This window comes from Parasteatoda tepidariorum, chromosome 9, assembly GCF_043381705.1.
Source record: "Parasteatoda tepidariorum isolate YZ-2023 chromosome 9, CAS_Ptep_4.0, whole genome shotgun sequence".
Taxonomy (NCBI): domain Eukaryota; kingdom Metazoa; phylum Arthropoda; class Arachnida; order Araneae; family Theridiidae; genus Parasteatoda; species Parasteatoda tepidariorum.
Window position 1 is genome coordinate 29,717,778 of NC_092212.1, and position 22,307 is coordinate 29,740,084.

Genomic DNA, 22,307 nt, shown 5'->3' on the forward strand with positions numbered 1-22,307 from the left:
AAATTGTAACAAGAATTGTAATTTGGCATAATCAAATTGAAAAGAAAAAGTTTAGCAGAGAACAATATCTTTACTTGCCATTAGCAATCAAACATTTAGGGCTGGCGAGTAAATTTTGTTGGATGAAGTTTAAGATTTTGGTTGCGTTTTAAATCAAACTATTATATTTTTTATACACTATAGGTCAAACTGACACATTAAAGTAAAGATAGCATACAATACAATAACTCTTTGTAGCCTAAGAAGACGCTTCATAATTTGCTTAGAATTTGATTAAATAGACCAACTCCCTAAATAGTTTAGCCTTTCAAAACTAAAAGGGATATCTATGACCCACCTGTAACTATTAAAAATACCAGATCAAAAGTCATCCCCTCAATTAGGACTTCTTCTATGGTTCAGAAAATATATACCTACTAAAATTTTTAAAAATAATTTACATACATTTTCTTTTCATTATTTCTTTGGAAAAAACCATCAATTAATGAACTCAGACAAAAAAAAAATTACCCTAAAGAATATATATGTATAAATTAATACATAAAACTTTTTTAAACATAAGATTAAAAAAAAATCAATTCATTTAAATCAATGATTTTAAAAAAAAAAAATCAAGTTATTTAAATCATGTCAATCCAGAACAAATTCAACAACTAACATTACATGAACTCTAGAACCAATTCAATGTTATCTGTGTTGATGTATCTTCATTACAGGCCTACATTTTTTAATAGCTAATTCACATGAATTTTTATTTGAAGTAAAAAGTTAGAATAAAAATAAAATCAACAAGACAAAAATTACATTTCCTTATTCAAAGAAAGGTTTGATATTAAAACTTTAACTGTAGATCATCAATATACATAAAAAGACACAAGGGAGAATACTAGCTCTAAACTCAGATGTTTAAATAGTTAGAACTTTAAAAAAAAAAAATTACAAATATTAAGTTTTAAAAAAAATCAGAACACAGACCGCTGGTTTGAATAGCAAAAGTGCCTCGTTTCCAAAACTAAGATTGCCTAACATACATGAAATAGGAATTAAACAAAATTATAATATCTATAAAATTTTTAAAAAATAAAAGAATAGTAACTGACCTTTTATATACTTAAAAAAGAAACAGGAAAATTCCTGTTCAATAGACACCAACAGTTAGTCACATAATAAACACTGCATTGTCCTTCATCTCAATGAGGTATCTTTCTCTTGGACTTGAATATCATTTTTCATACACTAAAAATATCATATCTTCAAAATCTAGAAAATATTAATAGTTAAATAAAAATATATATAAATATATTATTTGGATATCACAACATTGAAATATAATTTGTAACATTAGTAACATTAGAGACCCCGTTTGCTGACGCTCCCAAATCCTCTAGATTGCCGAACAATGTTATATGGTTTCCCTTGCAAACCAGGCTTGTTAATAAATAAACCCTTATGAAATGTATTCTAGTTTAAAATTTAAAGTATTTAAATCAATTATAGAATATTTAAAACTAATTTCTAAGATATTAAAATTTTTAGTCAATAAGTTATTTAAATAAAAAAATTGAAATTGAAATAACCTGCAATAAAAAAAATTACATAAACAAAACAATTATGCTTCTAAAAACAACATATTTTTCTTATGCTACTCATAAGGCATAACAGCATGACTAATACTCATTTTTCACTGAATAACAATAACAATGAACAAATTATGTAACCTGCATAAATATAATTAAAACATAATACAAAACACTCATTAGTTTGTTCATTCTAAACATTTGCTTTTAGTTTTTCAATAATTTCCCCAAATTTATAGCAAGCTTATTCAAGCAAATCTACATGAGAAAAGGAAAAGAATTTTCATTCAGAAATTTGTAAGCATGCATGTTCTACTCTTTCGTGCTTATGACAGCTTGCATACTTGAAATTTCAATACTTTGTTACCATAAAAGAAATAGAAATATATCTAGATTAGAGCCACTGAATTAGACAGGCCAACTTATTTACTTTTGGAGCAAGGAGCTAATGCACATAAGCAAATGACGTAACTAATACTAACATAACGTTAACTTGCGAACTTGTTTGCCTTAATCTAGATTAGTAATAAATATAATATATTTCAGTTAATTTATCTGACATAGTGAAAGAAAAATAATTAAGTAATAAAGTACGTGCAAGAAACTTTTTTTGATCAAATAGAGCTCTAAGCGTGCAGATATCTTTAAAATATTTGAAAAATTGAATTGTCTAAAGTTACAGTTAAAACAATGACTATCACTTAACCAAATTTTTTGTTGCTCATCACACTCGAACTGTTTATCGTAGAATGTTTTTATGTTTCAAACTATCTGATTGTCAAATTTTATTACTTTCAGTTAGATAGTTTAGGAGTCTATAAATGACATGCACATGCAGACATTCATTTATATATATTTCAACTAGAATGAAAATTGTAATATTTAAACTCATTGTAGTTAACAATTAAGTTTATGAAATGTAATTAACTTGCATTTGACTTCAATAGTTGCAAATCAGACAATAAATATTGACTGTTGTTTGGAACCATGTTAAATACTTTAATAGCTAAACATAAAAAATCTTATTTTGACTTATAGCCATTTAAAATAATCTAACAGACAAGTTTTTTTAAAAAAATTTTTTTAGTTTAGTTTACTAGATACTAACAGCATTTTTTTTAAATCCACCTTATCTAGAAAATATACTTATTAGATAAAATAATTAATTTCAATTAGCTATATTTCATTGTTTAAATGTCTATAGCTTCTGTTAAGGACCTCTTTTTAAGTATCATTAAAACTAGACTCAAAAGAATACCTTTTCTAAAAAATATTCTCAGTTTTGAAAAAATCATTAAATTTACTGATCATGATGTTTCATTTCTAAGTTAGTTGAACTAAAAAACCAATCATCAAATTCTTACATTTATGAAGTCAACTTGTACATTTATACAGAAACACTAATAAAAAATTTAAAAAAAAGCAAATTCAGATGGCTCAAACTTAATATTAATTAATTAACACTATAAAAATGGTAATGGATAATTTACAAGACTGACTTGGGAAAATTTGTCTTCTTAATCTTAAAATGCTGCTTTTAAAAATCACAATTGACCTGACTAAAAAAAAGTAATATTTATGTATAATTCATTTAACATAACAATTCAACACACATAATCCAAGTTTTATTTTAAAGGGTCCAATTTTGAAAGATTTAAAATAGTTTGAAAATACTAAGCAGCAACACTAGAGCAATTACTTCGAGAACTATATTGGTTATTATAAATAAACATGAATATTGAGGTGTTATATCATTAAATAAAAATTAATTAGCAAGTTATTATAAAAGACATCTTAGAAAAAAATAACTATTTTTTTAAATAAAATAATTTCTATTTTAAATAATTAATATCTTAAATAAGATAAGTGAGAATACACCTCTGCATTCTTCACATTTAAATCTAAAATATTTTCATATACATCATAATTAGTTTCCCACTTTTATTACTATATTTTAATTTTTGGCAATGAGGATACAAAATTTCCACTTTAGATAATGATACAAACCTACAATTAATTTGCGCAACACATATTCGAAATTATGAACTTTATTTCAATTCTCAAACAGCAATAAATATATGTAATCAAGCCAAAATGTTTATCTTTGAAGTTTCATGTTACTGGTATACGATTATTAGCTTCATTATTAACAAATCAATAGCTTTCTTTGTTGTTTTTTTTTAACATTTTCAATTTATATGTACTATTCTATTTACAAAATATTTCTTTTAAAACAAATAGCTAATTTAATTTTTATAAGTGACCAGATAAATAGAAATCGTGATTTTACAAGAAATTTCCTGCATTAAGTTTATTAGGTATTCTCATAAAGAATCAGGAAGATACTAATTGCACTAACACAAAAAACATCTATTGCAAAACAACAATCACATCCAATAAGAGTAAAGAAAAATAACTTCTTTACAAAATGAAATGTTAAAATGGATTCATATATGAAAAAAGTTAAATACAATGAAGTGTATAGTTGAAGCTATACAATTATCAATTACAACAGCATTCAGTAGCTAACTTATTACATTGAAAATACCAAATCTTGTACAGGAAAGCTAAAAAATTTGCTGTAAGACTTGATAACACTGCTAATGTTAAATGTAAGAAGTGTAAAAATAAACCTTTGTATCAAATATACTGGCATTACTTACTGATGGCAAATTAATAAAGTTAAAGACAAAATAACTTAAATAAAAAAAGTATATATTTCAACAAGTTAAAAATGTTTCAAGAATTTTAATGAAATCAGTGAAGTGTATCAATTACATTAACACATAATACTTTAAGAACAAACCATAACATTCTTGCATTATTGATTTGCACCTACATGACCCAATAAATTAATCATTTTATTTCAATTTGAAAGAGATAGATGAATTTCATGCGAGCTTGCAACAATTTATTGTAGAAAAAAAATTAAGTACTGTTGCACAGCTGACAATTTATGCTTTGACACCAAAATGTTTTTAATTCACCAAACAGTTTGTTAAGAGATGTTACTAAGAACAAAAAGTAAACATTAGGCTCCAACAGCTAATAAATTTATGCATCAACGAAATATCTACAGAAGATCAATTTAATATTTTTATTTTAGTTAGGCTTACGCTTCTAATGAAGAGGTCACGAAATAAACAAGATTAGCTAACCGGAATAGACGAGATTTATAAGTAGATAACAACTTTACGACATCTTTGGAAGACAGGGAATACGGAGATGCATATAACAAAATTAAAAAGCCGCTGAAGAAATTTAAAGGGCACGATTTTGAGAAAAACAGGAATGTCTACGTACCAATATGGCGGTCCGGATAACACGGAATCAGGGTATTGGCAACTTGTGAAGGTACAAAGATCTACGTTCAGGGCTAAACACTCCCCTAGAACCTCAACTTGCTGGCACTGTCCGATGGAAGAGCCGTGGATGAGTCATTCAATTACGTCACTCGTGTAGGATAGAAGGGTCATGAAACTCCAAATATAATTTTTTAAATTGTTTAATTGACTAACTCATCTTCTAATAGCAGTATTATGAAAATTAGGTTTTATAATCATATCTATATTGGGTCAAGGTGAATTCAAATCGTAATTTCTTCATAAACAATGTTTCGCATGCTCTTTTTTTGAACTACTTATTTTAAAACTTATGCTTCATGTTTATAAAAATCAAATATTTTTCTCAAAAATATTGTGGTGATTGCAAATATCTTTAATTTAAAAATGGTCTTGCATTTCATTTTAATCCTTTCGTTAAAAATACTTAACGAAACAAGTAAAAAGGGAAAATCTCAGAATGTAGGGTTTCAGGCCTTGCGCAAGGCGGCGAATTATTTTTTAAGGCATAGATGGCAATAATACGAGCTTTTGTTTCTGTCGTCATCATCTGATCTGAAAATGGCGGAGAGCGAGTTGAACGTCGATAGTATTATTTCAAGGTTATTGGAAGGTAAACGGCTGTTAAAAATAATATGTAGATTAAAATGTATTAATATGGATTCTCCAAAATGTATTCAATTGAGAAACATTTGGTTCAATTGAAAAGATTGCCTAAAAATTCTGTTGTGATTCATAAAGTATAATTCAAAACAACAGAAGTTCGTAATATTTACGATATTAAATATTGAAACATCGTATAAGTATACATTAGCATGCAATTTAATTTAGGTCAATACAATTTTAAATACCACAGAATTTATTTGCATACTTCAGAATGTTAAAAGTTGTAATTTTTTTATTTGATCTAGAATATTGACATTTTTCTGATTTGTTTACCAAATAGAAAACGATGTTTTCCTGTTAATGAATTTACAAAGAATAACTAGTTTTGTTAAACTAAGCTTGCAAAACCTTGTACTTTTCCTGAATTTAGCATGATGTTAACCCAATTATATGCAGTTTTTTTTTTTTCTTCTCATTTAACACAGCGACAATAAAGATCATGTAGTTTGTAAATATAAATTTTTGTATGTAGTTTATTGTTAAATGTTCATGGTAATAAATTCATATTAAATGGCGTAGTATGAAGAGAAAATTTTTTATTTTGGCAGAGCATTATTTATATGGTCTGTAAAATTACCAAAACTGATTCTGATTACTATTTACTCTGTAATATAATATCGAAAATACTCAACTACTTATTTGCTGTAGGTTCACTGAAATCTGCTATTTAGCTTTCTAAGGGATTTAATTGGTCACATTTACTTTTTCTACTAAAAATTCTTCCTTTATTTGTAAGAAACTTTAATCATATAAATGTTGGTTAGAATGTAGAAAAGACACCTCTTGAATTAGGCTTTGTATTGTAGCTTGGAGCTTATGCTGGTTATGAAACCTTCTATTTTTCTGTTATTTTTAACACAATTTCTTATAAGAAAATCCTACGTATTTGCGTTTTCCCTGTTTTCTGTAAGAATTAAAAATAATAGCCGTATGAAAGTCTCACTATTGTAAATTTTTCCCCAGACATTTTAGAAATCTAAAAAAAAAACTTAGAAATGAATTTCTAAAGTTTTGTTATTTAAATTGAAAGTTATAACTGTTTGAAAGCAATTTTTGATACTTTTTTAATTCTACAGCACAAGTAAATTCAGTTCTTTTTTTAAATTTTTTCTTTTTAATAGACATTACGGAAAAATAATTTACATAAACCCAGTGACTTTTCATTGGCAGCATTATTGCTTGTGTAGCAAAGGTTCTTAGTGATGTTTCACTTTATTATAAATATGAGCCTCAAAATTAATATGTTGCTTTAGTGCGGCTTTTTTTGCTACTTTTCTGGAATTTATCTACTCTTATATTTGTAAAGTTATTACTTTATGGTATTTTAATTTGGCATTGCTCATTTGTTGATTGAGGTACTTTTAAGATTTTCATAAAAAAACATCTGTCTTCATTAACATAACATTAAACTTATTCATTATTTGATTGTAAATAGATATTTATCATAAATCTGATTTCTAAGTTAGCTATAGAAAGACTGTGTAGCCTAAATTATTTTTAATGTATGGTGCTATAATTTTCTTGTAGTATGAAAATTTTCAATTCATTTTTCACATATTTCCTCATTTGTGGTATAGTGCACTGACTTTATATTAGTTAATGTCATGAAAATAGATTCAATATAATTTATAAATTTTTTTCCTTGCTTTGAATGAAAAACATTTTAAGAATTTTTAATTTTTTTTTATTCTTAAATTGAAAATGATTAAAAAATCAAAGGTAATGCCTTACCTTTATTTCTTGTCCACTATCTTCCATTTTGTTAAGAAAATTGGCCTTTAAAAAATCTCCTTCTTGAAGTAATACTCTGCCATAAGGGTTTTCTGAGATTGTTCCGAAAAGAACTAAGAGCCTCAGAAACTGCCATTTACTACTTTTATCAACAAAGATTTAAAGGTTAAATAAAATAATGTTGTATATATATAGTAAACTTAAACAAGATTTTTTTGTCATGAAGTTTATTTTAAAAAAAAAACTTTTAAAAGCCAGAATTATGAATTTAGTGTTAAAATAATATACATTATGCTATGATGTTCATATTTTTAACTTTCAGTTCGAGGGTGTAGGCCTGGCAAAACAGTTCAGCTCACCGAAGCTGAAGTACGTGGATTATGCTTGAAATCTAGAGAAATTTTTCTTAGCCAGCCTATTTTATTGGAACTGGAGGCTCCACTCAAAATTTGTGGTAAGTATAATCTACATTTGTAATTGAAACTTTTCTATAATAATGATAAAATTCTTAGATAAAAGATGTTTGTTTAATTTAACAAAGAAATTTGTTCAATTTATGTATTCTGCAATATATTGCTGGTTGTAAGTATCACATAGGTCACATTGAGGAAGTGTCAGTTTTTGTTGCCGAAATTTATTTTCATAGAGTTGTTATTTAATATTTAATTTTTTTGTTGAAAATAAGGAATGGCAATGAAAATTCATAATACAATCAGAAATTAAAATCATGTAAAGTAGTGATTCCCAACTTATTTTCTTAGTGTTCATAGTTGTCCTGATATGCCTGTAAAAAATATTCTGTTCTTAATTTTTAACTTTTCAGAGGGCTTTTTAGAAGAAATTTGGGTCCGTTAACGGACCATTCACAAAATATTTTAGCCTAAAAACAGACCCTTCACAAAATGATTTTTCTTTTAATCAGACCCTTCACAAATTTGTTTATCTTCATTATTGTTTTGCTAATTGAATAAACCTTTCCCAGAGGTGGGGGGAGAAAGACAGATGTAAACGAACTAAATTTTGTCTTCGGCAGACACTTCTTCCTTTATTTGTCCGAAAAGAATATTCTGCGTTTAGCAGTATAGACTAAATATCAAATATTTGTATGTTACAACTCTAATTTAGAAGCTGCAATTGCTGTTTATTTTTTAAAATTAAATTTTTTTTATTATAATTTTACTGTGCTGAGCATAATCTTGTATCTATTTACAATTTAAAAACTCCTTGAAAAAGTTTTTTGCTATAACCGGACCCAATTTGCACAAGTTCATAAAAGCTAGACCCTGGTTGAAGGAATGAGAATAATTTTTTCACAATTTCACAAAAACAGGACCTTTCACAAAATATCTGGACAGACCCCTGCTTTTTGTCCTGATTTTCCTTATTTTTGGTTATGTTGAGAACATCCCATTTTCTAAACATACAAATGGAGATTTTTAAAATATAGATAATTAAAAGATTTAGATCTTTAATCCAACATCTTTTTGTTCTAGTTAATAATACTGTAGAGAACCAATTATCCGGGATGCTCAGGACCATCACTGTCCCAGATGTCTGAATTTCTCGGTTTTCCCGAATCGGCCAAAAAATAACGTTAATCAATGTTTTATTCAACCCAAATTACGATGAAAGAGTAACACATTTTAAAATAAGGGGTAAAAAAAAAACTTTCCTAAATTTAATAAGAAATGGTAGAAAAATAATATTTAAAAGAATAAAAACATTTACAAGTTTAGATAAGAAATGCAAATATTAAAACCCGACCAAGACAGAATATTACAAAATCAACTGAATTAAAAAAGAAACTTAATTTTAAAATTTATGAATAAAGATCTAATTTATTGAGTATGAAATTTATTGTGAACAGTAGAAAAGCGGAAGAAAAAACTTCATAAAATAATCGTCTGCTATTAGTAATAAATAATTGTATGGTCAGATTAATAAACAAAAACAATATTCTCCTTAATTTTTTCCTGGCAGGTTCATTGTGTAATGAAACTGATTTCACCTTTTTCCTGGTTTTGAATATCAGCGTAAGTTGAAGCAAATATAGGCAACAAAACATTTATGAAGCTCCACCAATCACAAGTTGTAAAATAGAATTACTCAGCTAATAACTCTATAAATTATGAAAATTTAAAATCGATAACAGAAGTGTTAGGCAAAATTTACTTTTAGTGTGGTTTTATTTTTTTCTTTTGAATAGCCCTAACCTTCTTAATAAATTAGTCAGATTTAGGTTACATTAAATAGTCTTGTGAATCTCATTTGTTTTCTTTTTATTTAAATTTCTAGAAATGAATGTTGTTTATGTTTGTATGCAGGAGATATTCATGGACAATATACAGATCTTCTTAGGCTTTTTGAGTATGGAGGTTTTCCACCTGAAGCCAATTACTTGTTTCTTGGTGATTATGTAGACAGAGGAAAACAATCTCTTGAAACTATCTGCTTACTCTTAGCATATAAAATAAAGTATCCAGAAAATTTCTTCCTTCTTCGTGGTAATCACGAATGTGCTAGCATCAACAGAATCTATGGTTTTTATGATGAATGTAAGTAATGAGATATATTTGTTGTTTTCAGATTATTATTTTTTTATCGACAATTAAAGTTTTCAAATGCTGTATGTAACTGGTATTATAATAAGTTTGTTTGTAAAGAAGCTTAAAGTAAAAAATGCTAAAACATGTGCCGTAAGTTCCCTAGCAACAATTTCATCTTGACTCTAGTATGGCTCAATATGGGTCCAATATGAACATGCACAAAGGGACCAATATTGGGGTGTCTTGATTTTTTACTATTGGTCCTATATAAGGCAAATATTGCCCTTTATGGGGCTAATATAGAGCCTATATTCGCTGAAAAATGAATATAAAATATTGGGTGAATCTAACAATTCTATATATCGTCTATATTGGTTGTAAAGTGGCTGTAAAATATTGAGTGAATTGGACAATTCTATATAGGACCATCATTGGAAAAATAATGGTATTTCGATCCCTTATTGGGCCAATATTTGCGAATATTGGTCCAATAACTTGTGCCCTCATTGGGCCAATATTCGCAAATATTGGCCCAATGAGGGCACAAGTTATTTTGCTGATAGGATTGCTGAACAATTTATATGCCTGTTACACGATGAAGATTTTATATATTAGTTGAATTTAATATGTAGGCATTTGTATGTAATTTGATATTTATAACTCATTAAGATTCCCTTTTTCTTCTTTTTTTTTTGAAAATTTAGTTATTTGTTTTCAAAAAGTGGTAATAATTTAATTTGTTTGATTGGTTTATTTTTGATAATACCTGCAGAACATTAGATATAATTCTGCTCCAGAATGTGCAGCATGTCCTCATCTGGACCTTGCTCCACTAAACCCTACATTCAATCTGCTCCAGAATGGTTTGTAATAACTCAAAGATGCACGAAACTTTAATATCAGAACTGTTTTAAAAAGGCACAATACCTTAACTAATAACAATTAAAAGGATATAATACAGGTAAAATCTACTTTATAGGATCATTATAAAAGTCTAGCTCAAAATAATTCTTTTTTTCAATTATTAGTTACCATTTTTATTTCATAAGCGTGGTCTTGATTTAGTTGAACATAACTTTGATTTATGCAATATTGACAGATCCATTGTAGAATGCTCATTGAGTAGATTCATTAAAAAAATTTTTTTATTTAACTCCAGCAGTAGTATAACAGTTGTTTTGACTTTCGCTTTTCTGGATAAACACACCTAGTTGCATACTAAGTACCTAAACCATTAACAAAGGTTAAAATAAGAACAGTCTTAAGTATCAGGAATGCCTACAATGTTTACATACAATTAAGATTCTCCCCAGTATGGTGACAATTGTCGCCAAATGTTTTAAGAATGTCTCTAAAATCATGCACATGGGTGACAGAATCATTGCCTTAAAATATGTTTGAAAGTGCAAAATAGTAATAAAAATGTCTCTCTTTTTCTGTCATTAAAGACCAGGCATTAAAAAAAAAAATTGTGCTAATTTTATGCGTAGGTTAGACTTTCTCTGATTTACTCATTTATTTATTTAGTCTCTGTATTTTAATCTATTTTAGCTTTTCGTTTTTTCACTTAATTTTAATAAACTCTGATCTTCAATCATTACGGGGTAATGAACCGAACTAGTTTCTGGGTGTAATAGATGGCAATTAATAACCTTTGATGTGTACACCATAACATGATTTATGCAATTGTAAAGTTCAATATTTTTTCCTCTCAAGTTTATCTTCTATATTAATTTTTTGAACCACGAACTGAATACCTAGATGGTCCTATTGATTTGCTAAATTTTAAATGTATTGATTTGCTGAATTTTAAATGCTGGTATAAACCCTACATATAAACAAGAATATAAATAGCAAAGTCAACTCTTATAGTAATTGCATAGCTACTTGCAGTAGAATGGGTAAAATAAGTTCTCTGAAATCACATATATCTGAAGAAATCCATGAAATAATAATTTTCAAATATTTCACGAAACTCATAAAAATGAATCCAGGATTTTGCTGGAAAATTCTTAAAACTTCCAGAATTTTTGAAAAATTTAGAAAAGTTAGGCTTTGTATAAAAATAATTATTTGAAAACAGAATTTTATTGTTGAATAACAGTTTGTTAAATTTCAAATTAATAATAGTTTTGTAAACCTAACACATTTGTTTTAGTTTTTTCTTTCTTTACTTTTTACTTGTGTATTAGACATTATTTTGTGCAATCATTGTTAGCAATTTTCTTTTTCTTATATAGGTAAGAGACGTTATAATATCAAGCTATGGAAAACATTTACTGATTGTTTTAATTGTTTGCCTATTGCCGCCATAATTGATGAAAAAATATTTTGTTGCCATGGAGGTATGGAATTTTCTTACATTAAAAAATTACATACTTTTTATTTTATTTTAGTTTATATAACCTGTGAGATAATTACCATTTTATTTTCATAAGTTATTCTGCAAATATTTATATTAATTCATATATATTATATTATATTTATATTAATTCAGGAATATTCATTTATTACGAAATTTTTAGACCTTTATGCTGTTGTTAACCAATATGTTATATATCATTTTTGTGTTCAAAAAATTACAAAAAAAAAAATATCTGATTAGGTCTTTCTCCGGATTTGCAATCTATGGAGCAAATCAGAAGGATTATGAGGCCCACTGATGTTCCTGACACAGGTGACAAAATATTTGCAAATTCTACAGTTGATTTCTGTTTTAAAATTAAAAACTTAGTAGAAATGAATTCCTTTTGAATATTTTATTTATTTTTAAGGTCTGTTATGTGATTTGTTGTGGTCCGATCCTGACAAAGATGTTCAAGGTTGGGGTGAAAATGACCGTGGTGTGTCTTTCACATTTGGTGCTGATGTTGTCAGCAAATTCCTCAATCGGCATGATTTAGATCTCATATGTAGAGCCCATCAGGTATAACTTCAAGTGTGAAACTTTAAAATAAAATTTTAAGATAGGTTACCTCCTCTCTTCTCAAATCTGCAAACCTACCCATTCGACAAATGTAATTCGTATATTAAAATTGCTTTTGATCAATAAAATATATCAAAGGAAAAAATAAAAATATAGTTATTTTATCTATAAGTTTTCAATCTGCACTTGGCTTGGCATGTGAGGATGCATGATAATTTAATTCGTATGGTTCTGTTAAAAAGAGTAATAAAAAAATAAAGGTTTGAATTGTACAATGTTGCCAAGTAAAATAGTGAAACAGAAAAGTCTTAATTTGCATGTCAAGTGGAGTTGTAAAGTTATATAAAAGCGAAACAAAATTTTAGTATGTTAGCAGATCTAAGAAACAAAATTGAATATTTTTGAAATGTTATTGAAAATATTAATAGTTAAATGCTATGAAATACTTAGAAGTAGTTAAGTTAATTTCAATAATTTTACATTTAGGCTCAGTGCTCGGAGGGCTCTAATTTCAATTAAAACAATTACAAAATATTTTTATACATAATTACTACAGTTTAGTAAAGGTATATATTAGAATGAATCATAATTTAAAAAGAAAAGAAAAATTGGCTTTTAGTCTTTTACTACAGTGCGGAACTAAGTATTTATTTGTAAGGTAAACCAGGCTGAGTGTATACATATTTTTAAAGAACCCAACAGTAGTTAAAGAAAGATATACTGATTTTATTAGTTCATTGCTTGTAAATTCTGTTTCATGAAATCTAAATTATTTGCAGGTTGTTGAAGATGGTTATGAATTCTTTGCAAAAAGACAGTTAGTAACATTGTTTTCTGCACCCAACTATTGTGGAGAGTTTGATAATGCTGGTGGAATGATGTCTGTAGATGAAACACTTATGTGCTCTTTTCAGGTATTTATATTTTTCATTTAAAGATATGCCTTGCTTTCAAATTATTCATTAAACTTGGTGTTTTTATTTATTTATTTTTTATAAAACAAAATTATGATTTATGTTCAATTCTTTGTTGACAATAGGGATCAATCCATATGTTCCGACTGGTATTGAAAAATGAAATAAGCTTTTTTTTTTCTTGATGTAGTATAAGTGAGAATACATAACTATTTTTGTTAAGTTATTTGTAAATATTTTATCTTCAAAGTGATTTAAGTTTTAATATTTTATTTATTTATTATATCATTTAAGATTAATCTAGAAATTTGTCATATGTGATTTGTTCGTTGAATATTAATTAATGTGCTAGCTTCCTGATTGAAGGGTTGTAGCCGAAATTTCTACAGAATTTATCGGCGTTGCGTTAGAATTACAATAGCCATTGCCAATAATTAAACATTTTACTTATTAATTCCTGCTGTAAAAAAGGAAAAATTCTTTAATTCATTAAAAATTGCAATTTAGATAAATCTGGAGTTCTTAAAATTAATTTGTTTCTGCCTATTAATTATGAAGTCTTGTTTCAAGAAAATGAGATATATATATTATCATTGCTGCTTGACTGAATATCTTTTTGCAATAATTAGTTTATTCAGAATTAGAATTTTTCTTTATGTAATTAATTTTTTTATTAAAAAAAACAGTATTGTCATTATAAACTTTCCACTGTTGTAAGATATTGATAACATTCTTCTTCTGTAGATATTGAAACCATCTGAGAAAAAAGCCAAATACCAATATGGAGGATTAAACTCTGGACGACCAGTTACTCCCCCACGTGGACCAGTTAAAAAGAAGTAGCCTCTTCATGTGTACAGTTGCTTCCATATTGCTTCTTTCTTTTTTAAAAATTTGTATAAATATCCTCTTGATCATGCTTAAATCTTGACCCAAATGCACAGATTTCCTTTTCATGTAAAGTGGAATAATTCACCTGTTATTTGACAGACTTGTTAAACCGAAAATCCAGTCACTTCAGTATTTATTCATTTTAGATTTGGATATTAAAACTCCGTTATGTTTTATTGTGTTTAGAAAGCTGCGCTTAAATTAAACTTGACAATAAATGTTATGTTGATCTTTCCATTAGTTTGTACTTTATGTGCATTTAAAAAGTAGTTTTTGGTAATTTATTTAGGTGTGAATTTTACAATGTGCACGGAGATGGATTAGCGCATTATTCTTGAGCTTTCATATAATCTTGATTATAACAATGTTGAGTAGTATGTATTTACATGAAAGTTATTAATACTTTGAAAATTTAAACTCTTATTATTCAGTTCATGTTGCGAAGATTTCCTTCTTGTTTTTCATTTTGTATATTTTTTCATTTGCATTAACTGCCTGTATATGATTTTATTTCATGTAATCATAGTATTAAAAGATTTAAAATCCCCACTCTTATCTTGTCCCTTTTCTTCTTGTGTCAAGTTTCCAAATTATATTTTAATTTGTGAAACATTTAACTTTAGTAGAGAATCTAACGTTATTTAAGTCATAATTCCGGCCATGAATATTAAGCAGTTGCTGACATTGGTTTCAGTTGTGCAATTACTATGTGGTTGTTTATATTTGAATTTATAGTTTATGTCTCATTTGAAAATGTTTTGCCCAATGCCATTATATTTAAATAACTATAACCATAATTTTAACTAAGTTTTTTTTCCTGTATTGATGTTTAACTTAGATAATGGAGATGAATAAAAATTTGTGGAAAAACAGATTTGTGATGGTTATTCCTTTTTTTTAAATTTCAAATCCGATAGATCTGTGGCGTATTTACCACTACTAAATTACAACTGCAATTCACTAGTATATAAGACATGTTGACTCGACTCTATGTCGGGGTACCTTATCATAGATGATAATTGACATGCTCGATAACCAGATCACTATTTTAAGCACATTCCCCGGTACACCTCTTAGCACTGTAAAATTTTCATAAGGCTATTGTTTCCATATTACCTAAGACTTAGCACATTTTTTACATTATCTTTAAGAAATTTTTCAAAATTAACTTTTGAATTTTACAATTCTTAAACTATTGCTGTATAATATTAAAGATAAGAACCGTGTTTATGAAGGAAATGTTTTTATGGAATTATTTATTGAATATTTTTCTTAGTTTGCAATAAATTGAGACAAATCACTTTGCTTAGCTACCAACATGGATAGGGAAAAATCCAGGAGATTTTATGAAATAATATAAATTTTATGATAATTGTTTCATAATATACTAAGTACTTTACTAATAGGGAATTTTAAGGATTTTATTGTCATCAAAATACGAAAACTTGATTACACTAATAACTATAAATGGTCTACAACATTTTCTATTTGTGATTAACATTAAATGAATTCAAAATATTTTTGATTACGTTAACTCCTCATTTTCAATAGTAATAGACAAGTAATTCATTATTTATAGTTAAAAAATGTTTTAATTAATTTAAAAAGGGTGTTCTGAATGAAAATAAACTGGCAATACTTAGACCAAAAAAAAAATCTTTTTAACTGATTTCTGTAAATGAGGCTCACTTCATTATGTGTTAATAATATACATATTTAAGCAGAAATAAATTGTGTAAAATTTCTATTTCCATATGGATTTTTTTTTCCCCTAAAATTTACAGAATTTTCAAAAATGTGTAAAAACCAGGCGAATTTTTATTATACCAGTAGATTTGGAGAAACAAACAAAATCCAGTAGAGTTGGCAGCTATGGCTTCCGAAAAAAATATAAGGCCTGCAATTTTAACTTGTTTTATTAACTGCCTTGAAGGTGGGTGAAGTTTCAATTTCTGCCCTCTCCTGTCTTGTGTGATCTCTCTGCCAACATTCCAACTCTGCTAATTAATGCTTAATCTCATCTGTTGCAATTCTCTTAGGCATGTTATCTCAATATGTACCCTTTCCAGTTCCCTGTCCTCTTTTTTTTTTTTCTACTCCCAAATTTTCTGACCTAAGGCACCCATACCGTCTACAGTAGAGAGATTAGTCCGATAACTACCTGAGTCCTCGAATTAAACTGGTGTTTTGTCCTGACCGCTTAAAGTAGAACTTACTGTTTTATCACCAAAGGAAATGTATCATTAAAAATTTTGACTATTTTCTGTGTCTCTAGAGCTCTCATCTTTTAACTGAAGCTTTATCTGATAACAATACTGCCCTGCAATTAAGAAATCAACATAAGCAACAAAAAATTCAAAATTGAGATATTTTTGCATTTTTATACAGCAAGATACATATTGCAAAAAATGAAAAATTTCGAAAGTAAATTTTTTTATCCATTTTTTTTTAAATTTCTATTTTAGTGTTCATAGCATTAGTGATAGAAGAAAAGTTGTCAAATCACTTTTCTTGGAATTGAATCTTGAAGCACTTGCATTGTTTTTTTCAATCGCACAGCAGAATATTTGTTCCAGGATAGTTGTTAGAATGCATTGCCAATCAAAATTTCAACTATTTTGGGACTAGCTAAAGTGCTTGTGGCGTAACTACCACTACTTATATTAAACATCAATTCATTAGTATATAAGACGTGTTAACTCGGTTCTATGAAAAGGTACTCAAAAAACCTAGTTAACACGCCTTATACAAGTAGTGGTAGCTACGCCACAATACTACCCCCACATGCCTAAATCTCAACTGGAACTTAAAGCCTGATGTATGTAAGTTTCAATCGTTTCCCGACCGCTACAAGTCAAATTTATCGTCATTTTATAATCAAAACTTCGATCTCTTTCCAACTAGCTAGTGTTCACAAGTCAAGTCGAAAGTGCTGCTCTCGTTGACAACTGCAATCATTTCCTGAATGCTCCAAGCAAGGTTTATTTTTAAAAAGAATGTTTTGTAGATTGAAATTTCAACCACTTTCAAGGTAGCTAGAGTACTCAAATTTCAACTGGATCCTGGTGGCAATACAATTTACATTTGTTCTCTAAATGTTCAGATTTTTTACCACTCTGACTTCTGACACAAAATTTATAAATAAAATAGTTTTAAGGACTATATTTTTCAAGTGGTCTATAAAAGAGAAAATAATACTTTTATAACACTTAAAATGAAAAATTTTTGACGCATATTACGCATTACCTTCGCAAAAAATTTCTATAATCATCGAAAATTCTCAACAAGTATTTACATTTTTCGTTTCAATAGTGAGACGCAAATGGAATTTTCTCTCTCTTTTTTTATTAGCATATTTGAAAAATTAAGTTATACAACTTTTTATGCTACTTCAACTGACAGATACTTTATTTATGTCGCACTAAAGCTGCATATGGGCTATGGGCGACTGTCTGGGAAGCATCCCTGAAGATAATCAGAAGACATGCCAATTTTGATCCTCTGCAGAAGGGGTGGCTCCCCTGCTTTGGTAGCCCGACGACCTGCGCTTGAAATGGAGCACCTTATTGTAAAATAGTGTAACAAGAACCGTTACCGCGCACCCTCAGTCCCTAAGCAGGCTGATCAAAGTGGTCACCCACCCACTTACTTACTGACCGCAGCCAGTGATGCTTGATTTTGTCGTTCTACTGGGAACCGTGTCTTTACGATCAGTCTACTGCAGGATTTCACCACGATTGAAAAGTACAACACACAGTAGTGTACATGAACTTAGTGCACCCCCTGCAAGATTTATAAATGCGCTCTATCTTAAGGTCTGGTTTCTTAGGACAAGCGCCTTATCTGGGCGTCAGCGGGACGTCAACGTCACGCTGACGCCAACAAAATACTGGTTTGTTAGCTCAAGGCCTGGTTTCTTAGAACTAGCGCCTTATCTGGGCGTCAGCGGAAAGTTGACGTAGATCTGACGCCAAAAAAATACTTTTTTGTTAGCTCAGCGTGAGCAGTCGGTCCAACGCAGACATTATCTCTCATTGCGCATGCGTTAATAACGTAAACAAATATTTATTTTGAATTTGTATTGATGTTGTTATTGTCGACCAGTGTTTTAGAGAACAAATAATGACTTTGTCCAAGAAAAAACACATTATAGCTGAGCTAAATGAAGAGTGCTATGTTTAATGAAGAAGCTATGTTTAATGTCAAAATCAAAACCTTGGCTGATTTCAATGTGCTGTTGGATGTTGTCCGCCATTGCTTCTGTGGTTAACGTCACGCTGTAATCCAACTGCAGTTGAGTTGGGCGGCAATTGTAGTTCAAGATGAGCGTTCGATGACGTATACTATCAAACTCACAAATGGACCAATCAGAGGTTAGCGCTGATTTCCAGCTGACGGCGTCCTGTCCTAAGAAACCAGGCCTTTAGACTTGACACAAATTTTTGTTAAATTATAATATAAGACAAGAAAACAATAGGTGTTAATGACCTTTCATTTTAATTTCTAAAAATATTGATGTTAATTTATAAAGAATTAATAATTGCGATGGAAAGGCGGAATTTAGAAAAAGCATTAAATTGGAACACTTACCAACTTACACATTAAAATGAAGTTTATCTTAATAATACGGGGAAATAACTCACTATCTTACAATAATTATATTCAAAGCTTAGTTAAGGGTAATTTTTATTTGTTAAGTGAATTAAAAAATTTCTAATGAAGGAAAAAAAATATTTTAAATGTAGGGGTGCACAACCTTTTCGAATGAAAAACTGAGTATCCCAAGTATTTAGACACGTTGACGGCAATATAAATGAATTTAGACTTTCTATAAATGTTAATAATTTGTGTAAAAAAATCATCAAATTCAATACGTTATTGTTAAAATTGGACGTTTTGTTAATTTTTGTAACCGTCGTTGAACAGCCCACCCAATTTTTGTGTTTACGAATACTAATGTTCATATCTATAGCCTTTTAATTTTAACCCCAATGCAGAAGACAAGAGAGCTCCTGGATCACGTATTGGGAGAAATTTGCCTGCGTGGAGGACTTTTTGATGGAACTAACCCGCATTTACGTTGCATGGAGAGGAAGACCACAAGAACCTCCAATGGTTAGCTTGACGGCAATGGGACTCTAACCCATGATCCGGCTACCACTGAGGATATTTCACGTGAGCACTGTGGTCGGTGCAAGCCGGATACGGATTTGTATCGACCAGTCATCACTGGGATTCGAACCCAGTTCACCTCATTGGAAGGCGAAGGCTCTATCCCCTGAGCCATCACGGCTCACATTTTGTTTACTATAAAATTCGAATTTGCCAGTATAATATAATTACCTTGGGCAAATCCAGTTTTTGGCCAATCCAAAGCAACATACAAATCAAACGCTGTTCTTTACTTCATTAAGAAAGAGCCATAAAATATATCACACTATCCTCTACTCCTTATAAGGCTGAAAATCATGACGGCATGTCTTTGGATCTTCCGTTGCCGATAGCCCATTGTGCGGCTCTAATGTGAAGCAAATAAAGTACATAACTATTTATGCTTTTATATATATATATGTATATATCGAAAAGTTAAATCGGTATTATTAACTGAATGTCGAAATAAACTTATGCAGGAATTTCAACTTCTATTTAAACACAAGATTTTTATTAAATACTCAAATTTTATAATTAATAAATATGATTTTTCCCATTTTATATCTAAACAATTTTTAAAGACTTGGTAAATGAGCATTGAAATTTTTAATTACCGACAAAATTCAACAAATTATGCTCACCTTAATTGTTATTTTACTTATTGGTTGAAAACGCATTCCACCAGTTACAAGAACAGTATTTACATAAACTTAACAAGATATTTTTTATATTTACACAAAGTTAATTGAGAAAAAAGGAAGAAATAAAAATACCCCACAGAAAAAAAAAAGAATGAAAGATTATTCTTAAAATTTAGTTACAATTCAAAAATTTATGTTAATAGAAAAATTTAGTTCATCGTCATGCTCAAAGATGAAGAAAAAAATTAGCTGTATTGTTTGCGAAATTTTTTTTAAGGTTCGATATATGCAATACGAACAAATTCATAATTGAAGAGCTTAATGGATGATGCAGGGTAAATGATGAGGGGTATTTATTAACCAGGGAAGATACCAGCGGGCCTGTAGCTGCAACCTTTAAAAAGGGTGTAAAAAATTAAGCGACATGCTACATATGCAAATGCATTATGGTGAAAAGCGGTAATGTAANGAAGAAATAAAAATACCCCACAGAAAAAAAAAAGAATGAAAGATTATTCTTAAAATTTAGTNAAAAAAAAAAAAAAAAGAATGAAAGATTATACTTAAAATTTAGTTACAATTCAAAAATTTACGTTTATAGAAAAATTTAGTTCATCATCATGCTCAAAGATGAAGAAAAAAATTAGCTGTATTGTTTGCGAAAATTTTTTTAAGGTTCGATATATGCAATAGGAACAAATTCATAATTGAAGAGCTTAATGGATGATGCAGGGTAAATGATGAGGGGTATTTATTAACCAGGGAAGATACCAGCGGGCCTGTAGCTGCAACCTTTAAAAAGGGTGTAAAAAATTAAGCGGCATGCTACATATGCAAATGCATTATGGTAAAAAGCGGTAATGTAACGTATTGAGATTTAACAACAACAAAAAAACCTTTATAACTGGAAGAATCATTTAAGGGACATTTTTAGGGATATTTACGAATAAGAGAAAATAGCATAAATTGGTTGCATCAGTAAGGGTATACTAAATGTAAAAGGATTGTTTTTGCTTTTATTTTAATTTTAACGTTACTAATCTGCATTAGTTTTAAGTATGCTTGTATAATTTTTATTTAAAATTAGCTAGTGTAAATAAAATATAGCAAAGAATTACTTCCCTCGCCTTCTAATAAATCTATAATAAAATAGTTCATTAATCACTTTATTTCTATTAACCCTTATTATTGCCACTTTGAAAATGTCGCGTACTTAGTACTTCACCATTCGTCCCGCAGTGGACTGATCCACTGAAGTCAAGCATCACTGGCTGCAGTCAGTGTGCGGGTGGGTGACCACTTGGATTAGTCTGCTTTAGGACCGAGGGTGTGCAGTATTGGTCTTCGTTAAACCGTACTACCGTAAAGTGATTGACTTTGCGTGCTAGTCGTCGGGCTACCGAAGCGGGAGTGCCATCTCCTCTGCAGAGCATCAAAATTGTGATGGCATGTCTTCGGATCATCCTCGGGAAGTTTCCCAGACTGTGGGCAATAGCCCATTGCGCAGCTCTAGTGTGACATAAATGAACTACAACAACAGCAACTTCACCATTCAAGTTCACATATTTCCCAGAAGTTGATTAGAGGTGCGGTAACTACATTTGGTGTATAGTTTGTCTACGGTAAGAACTCCACCCGCTACAAAGTCTGAGGCCATCTGTTGCTATGGAAACAAGATCAGCGCATTTCAGGCAGGGTAGCTTCTCTTCATTCTAGGGCTAACACAATAGATCGAAGAAAAATATGGCCGACCTAAACAGCGACCCCACACCCCTACTTGAAAAAATTATACCTCGAAGTTATACTTGGAATAGTTACCATAGTCACCGCCATGAGTCCAGACGAATAGCTAGAGGAGTTCTTATTTTAGACAAACTATATATGATCCCTTATTATCGTGTGCTAAGCCAATACCTCCTAGAA

At 29.2% G+C, this 22,307-nt stretch overlaps 2 protein-coding genes across 3 annotated transcripts in view; one reads left to right on the top strand and one right to left on the bottom strand.

Moving 5' to 3' along the window:
- LOC107438169 (MAP/microtubule affinity-regulating kinase 3) overlaps positions 1-5,019 on the bottom strand; it is a 38,296-nt gene extending 33,277 nt beyond the window's left edge. For both annotated transcript variants that reach the window (XM_043045011.2, XM_071185154.1), the window contains exons 1-2: positions 4,881-5,019; positions 1,050-1,260 (exon numbers count right to left, since the gene is read on the bottom strand). The gene's annotated coding sequence lies outside the window, so the exon portion shown is untranslated. The remainder of the gene's footprint in view (positions 1-1,049; positions 1,261-4,880) is intronic.
- A 326-nt stretch (positions 5,020-5,345) lies between these two features.
- On the top strand, positions 5,346-15,464 carry LOC107438185 (serine/threonine-protein phosphatase PP1-beta catalytic subunit). The gene is made up of 8 exons (XM_016050405.3): positions 5,346-5,531; positions 7,638-7,769; positions 9,640-9,870; positions 12,102-12,206; positions 12,467-12,538; positions 12,636-12,787; positions 13,567-13,701; positions 14,446-15,464. The coding sequence occupies exons 1-8, from the start codon at positions 5,480-5,482 to the stop codon at positions 14,542-14,544; spliced, it is 978 nt and encodes a 325-aa protein (XP_015905891.1). The 5' UTR covers positions 5,346-5,479; the 3' UTR covers positions 14,545-15,464.
- The last annotated feature ends 6,843 nt before the right edge of the window (positions 15,465-22,307 follow it).

Bases quoted from the DNA above. Each gene is read 5' to 3' on its own strand.
- LOC107438185 (XM_016050405.3), top strand. From the start codon at position 5,480: ATGGCGGAGAGCGAGTTGAACGTCGATAGTATTATTTCAAGGTTATTG. The intron at 7,770-9,639 runs GTAAGTATAATC...GTTTGTATGCAG, and splicing joins GGCTCCACTCAAAATTTGTG to GAGATATTCATGGACAATAT. The intron at 13,702-14,445 runs GTATTTATATTT...CTTCTTCTGTAG, and splicing joins CACTTATGTGCTCTTTTCAG to ATATTGAAACCATCTGAGAA.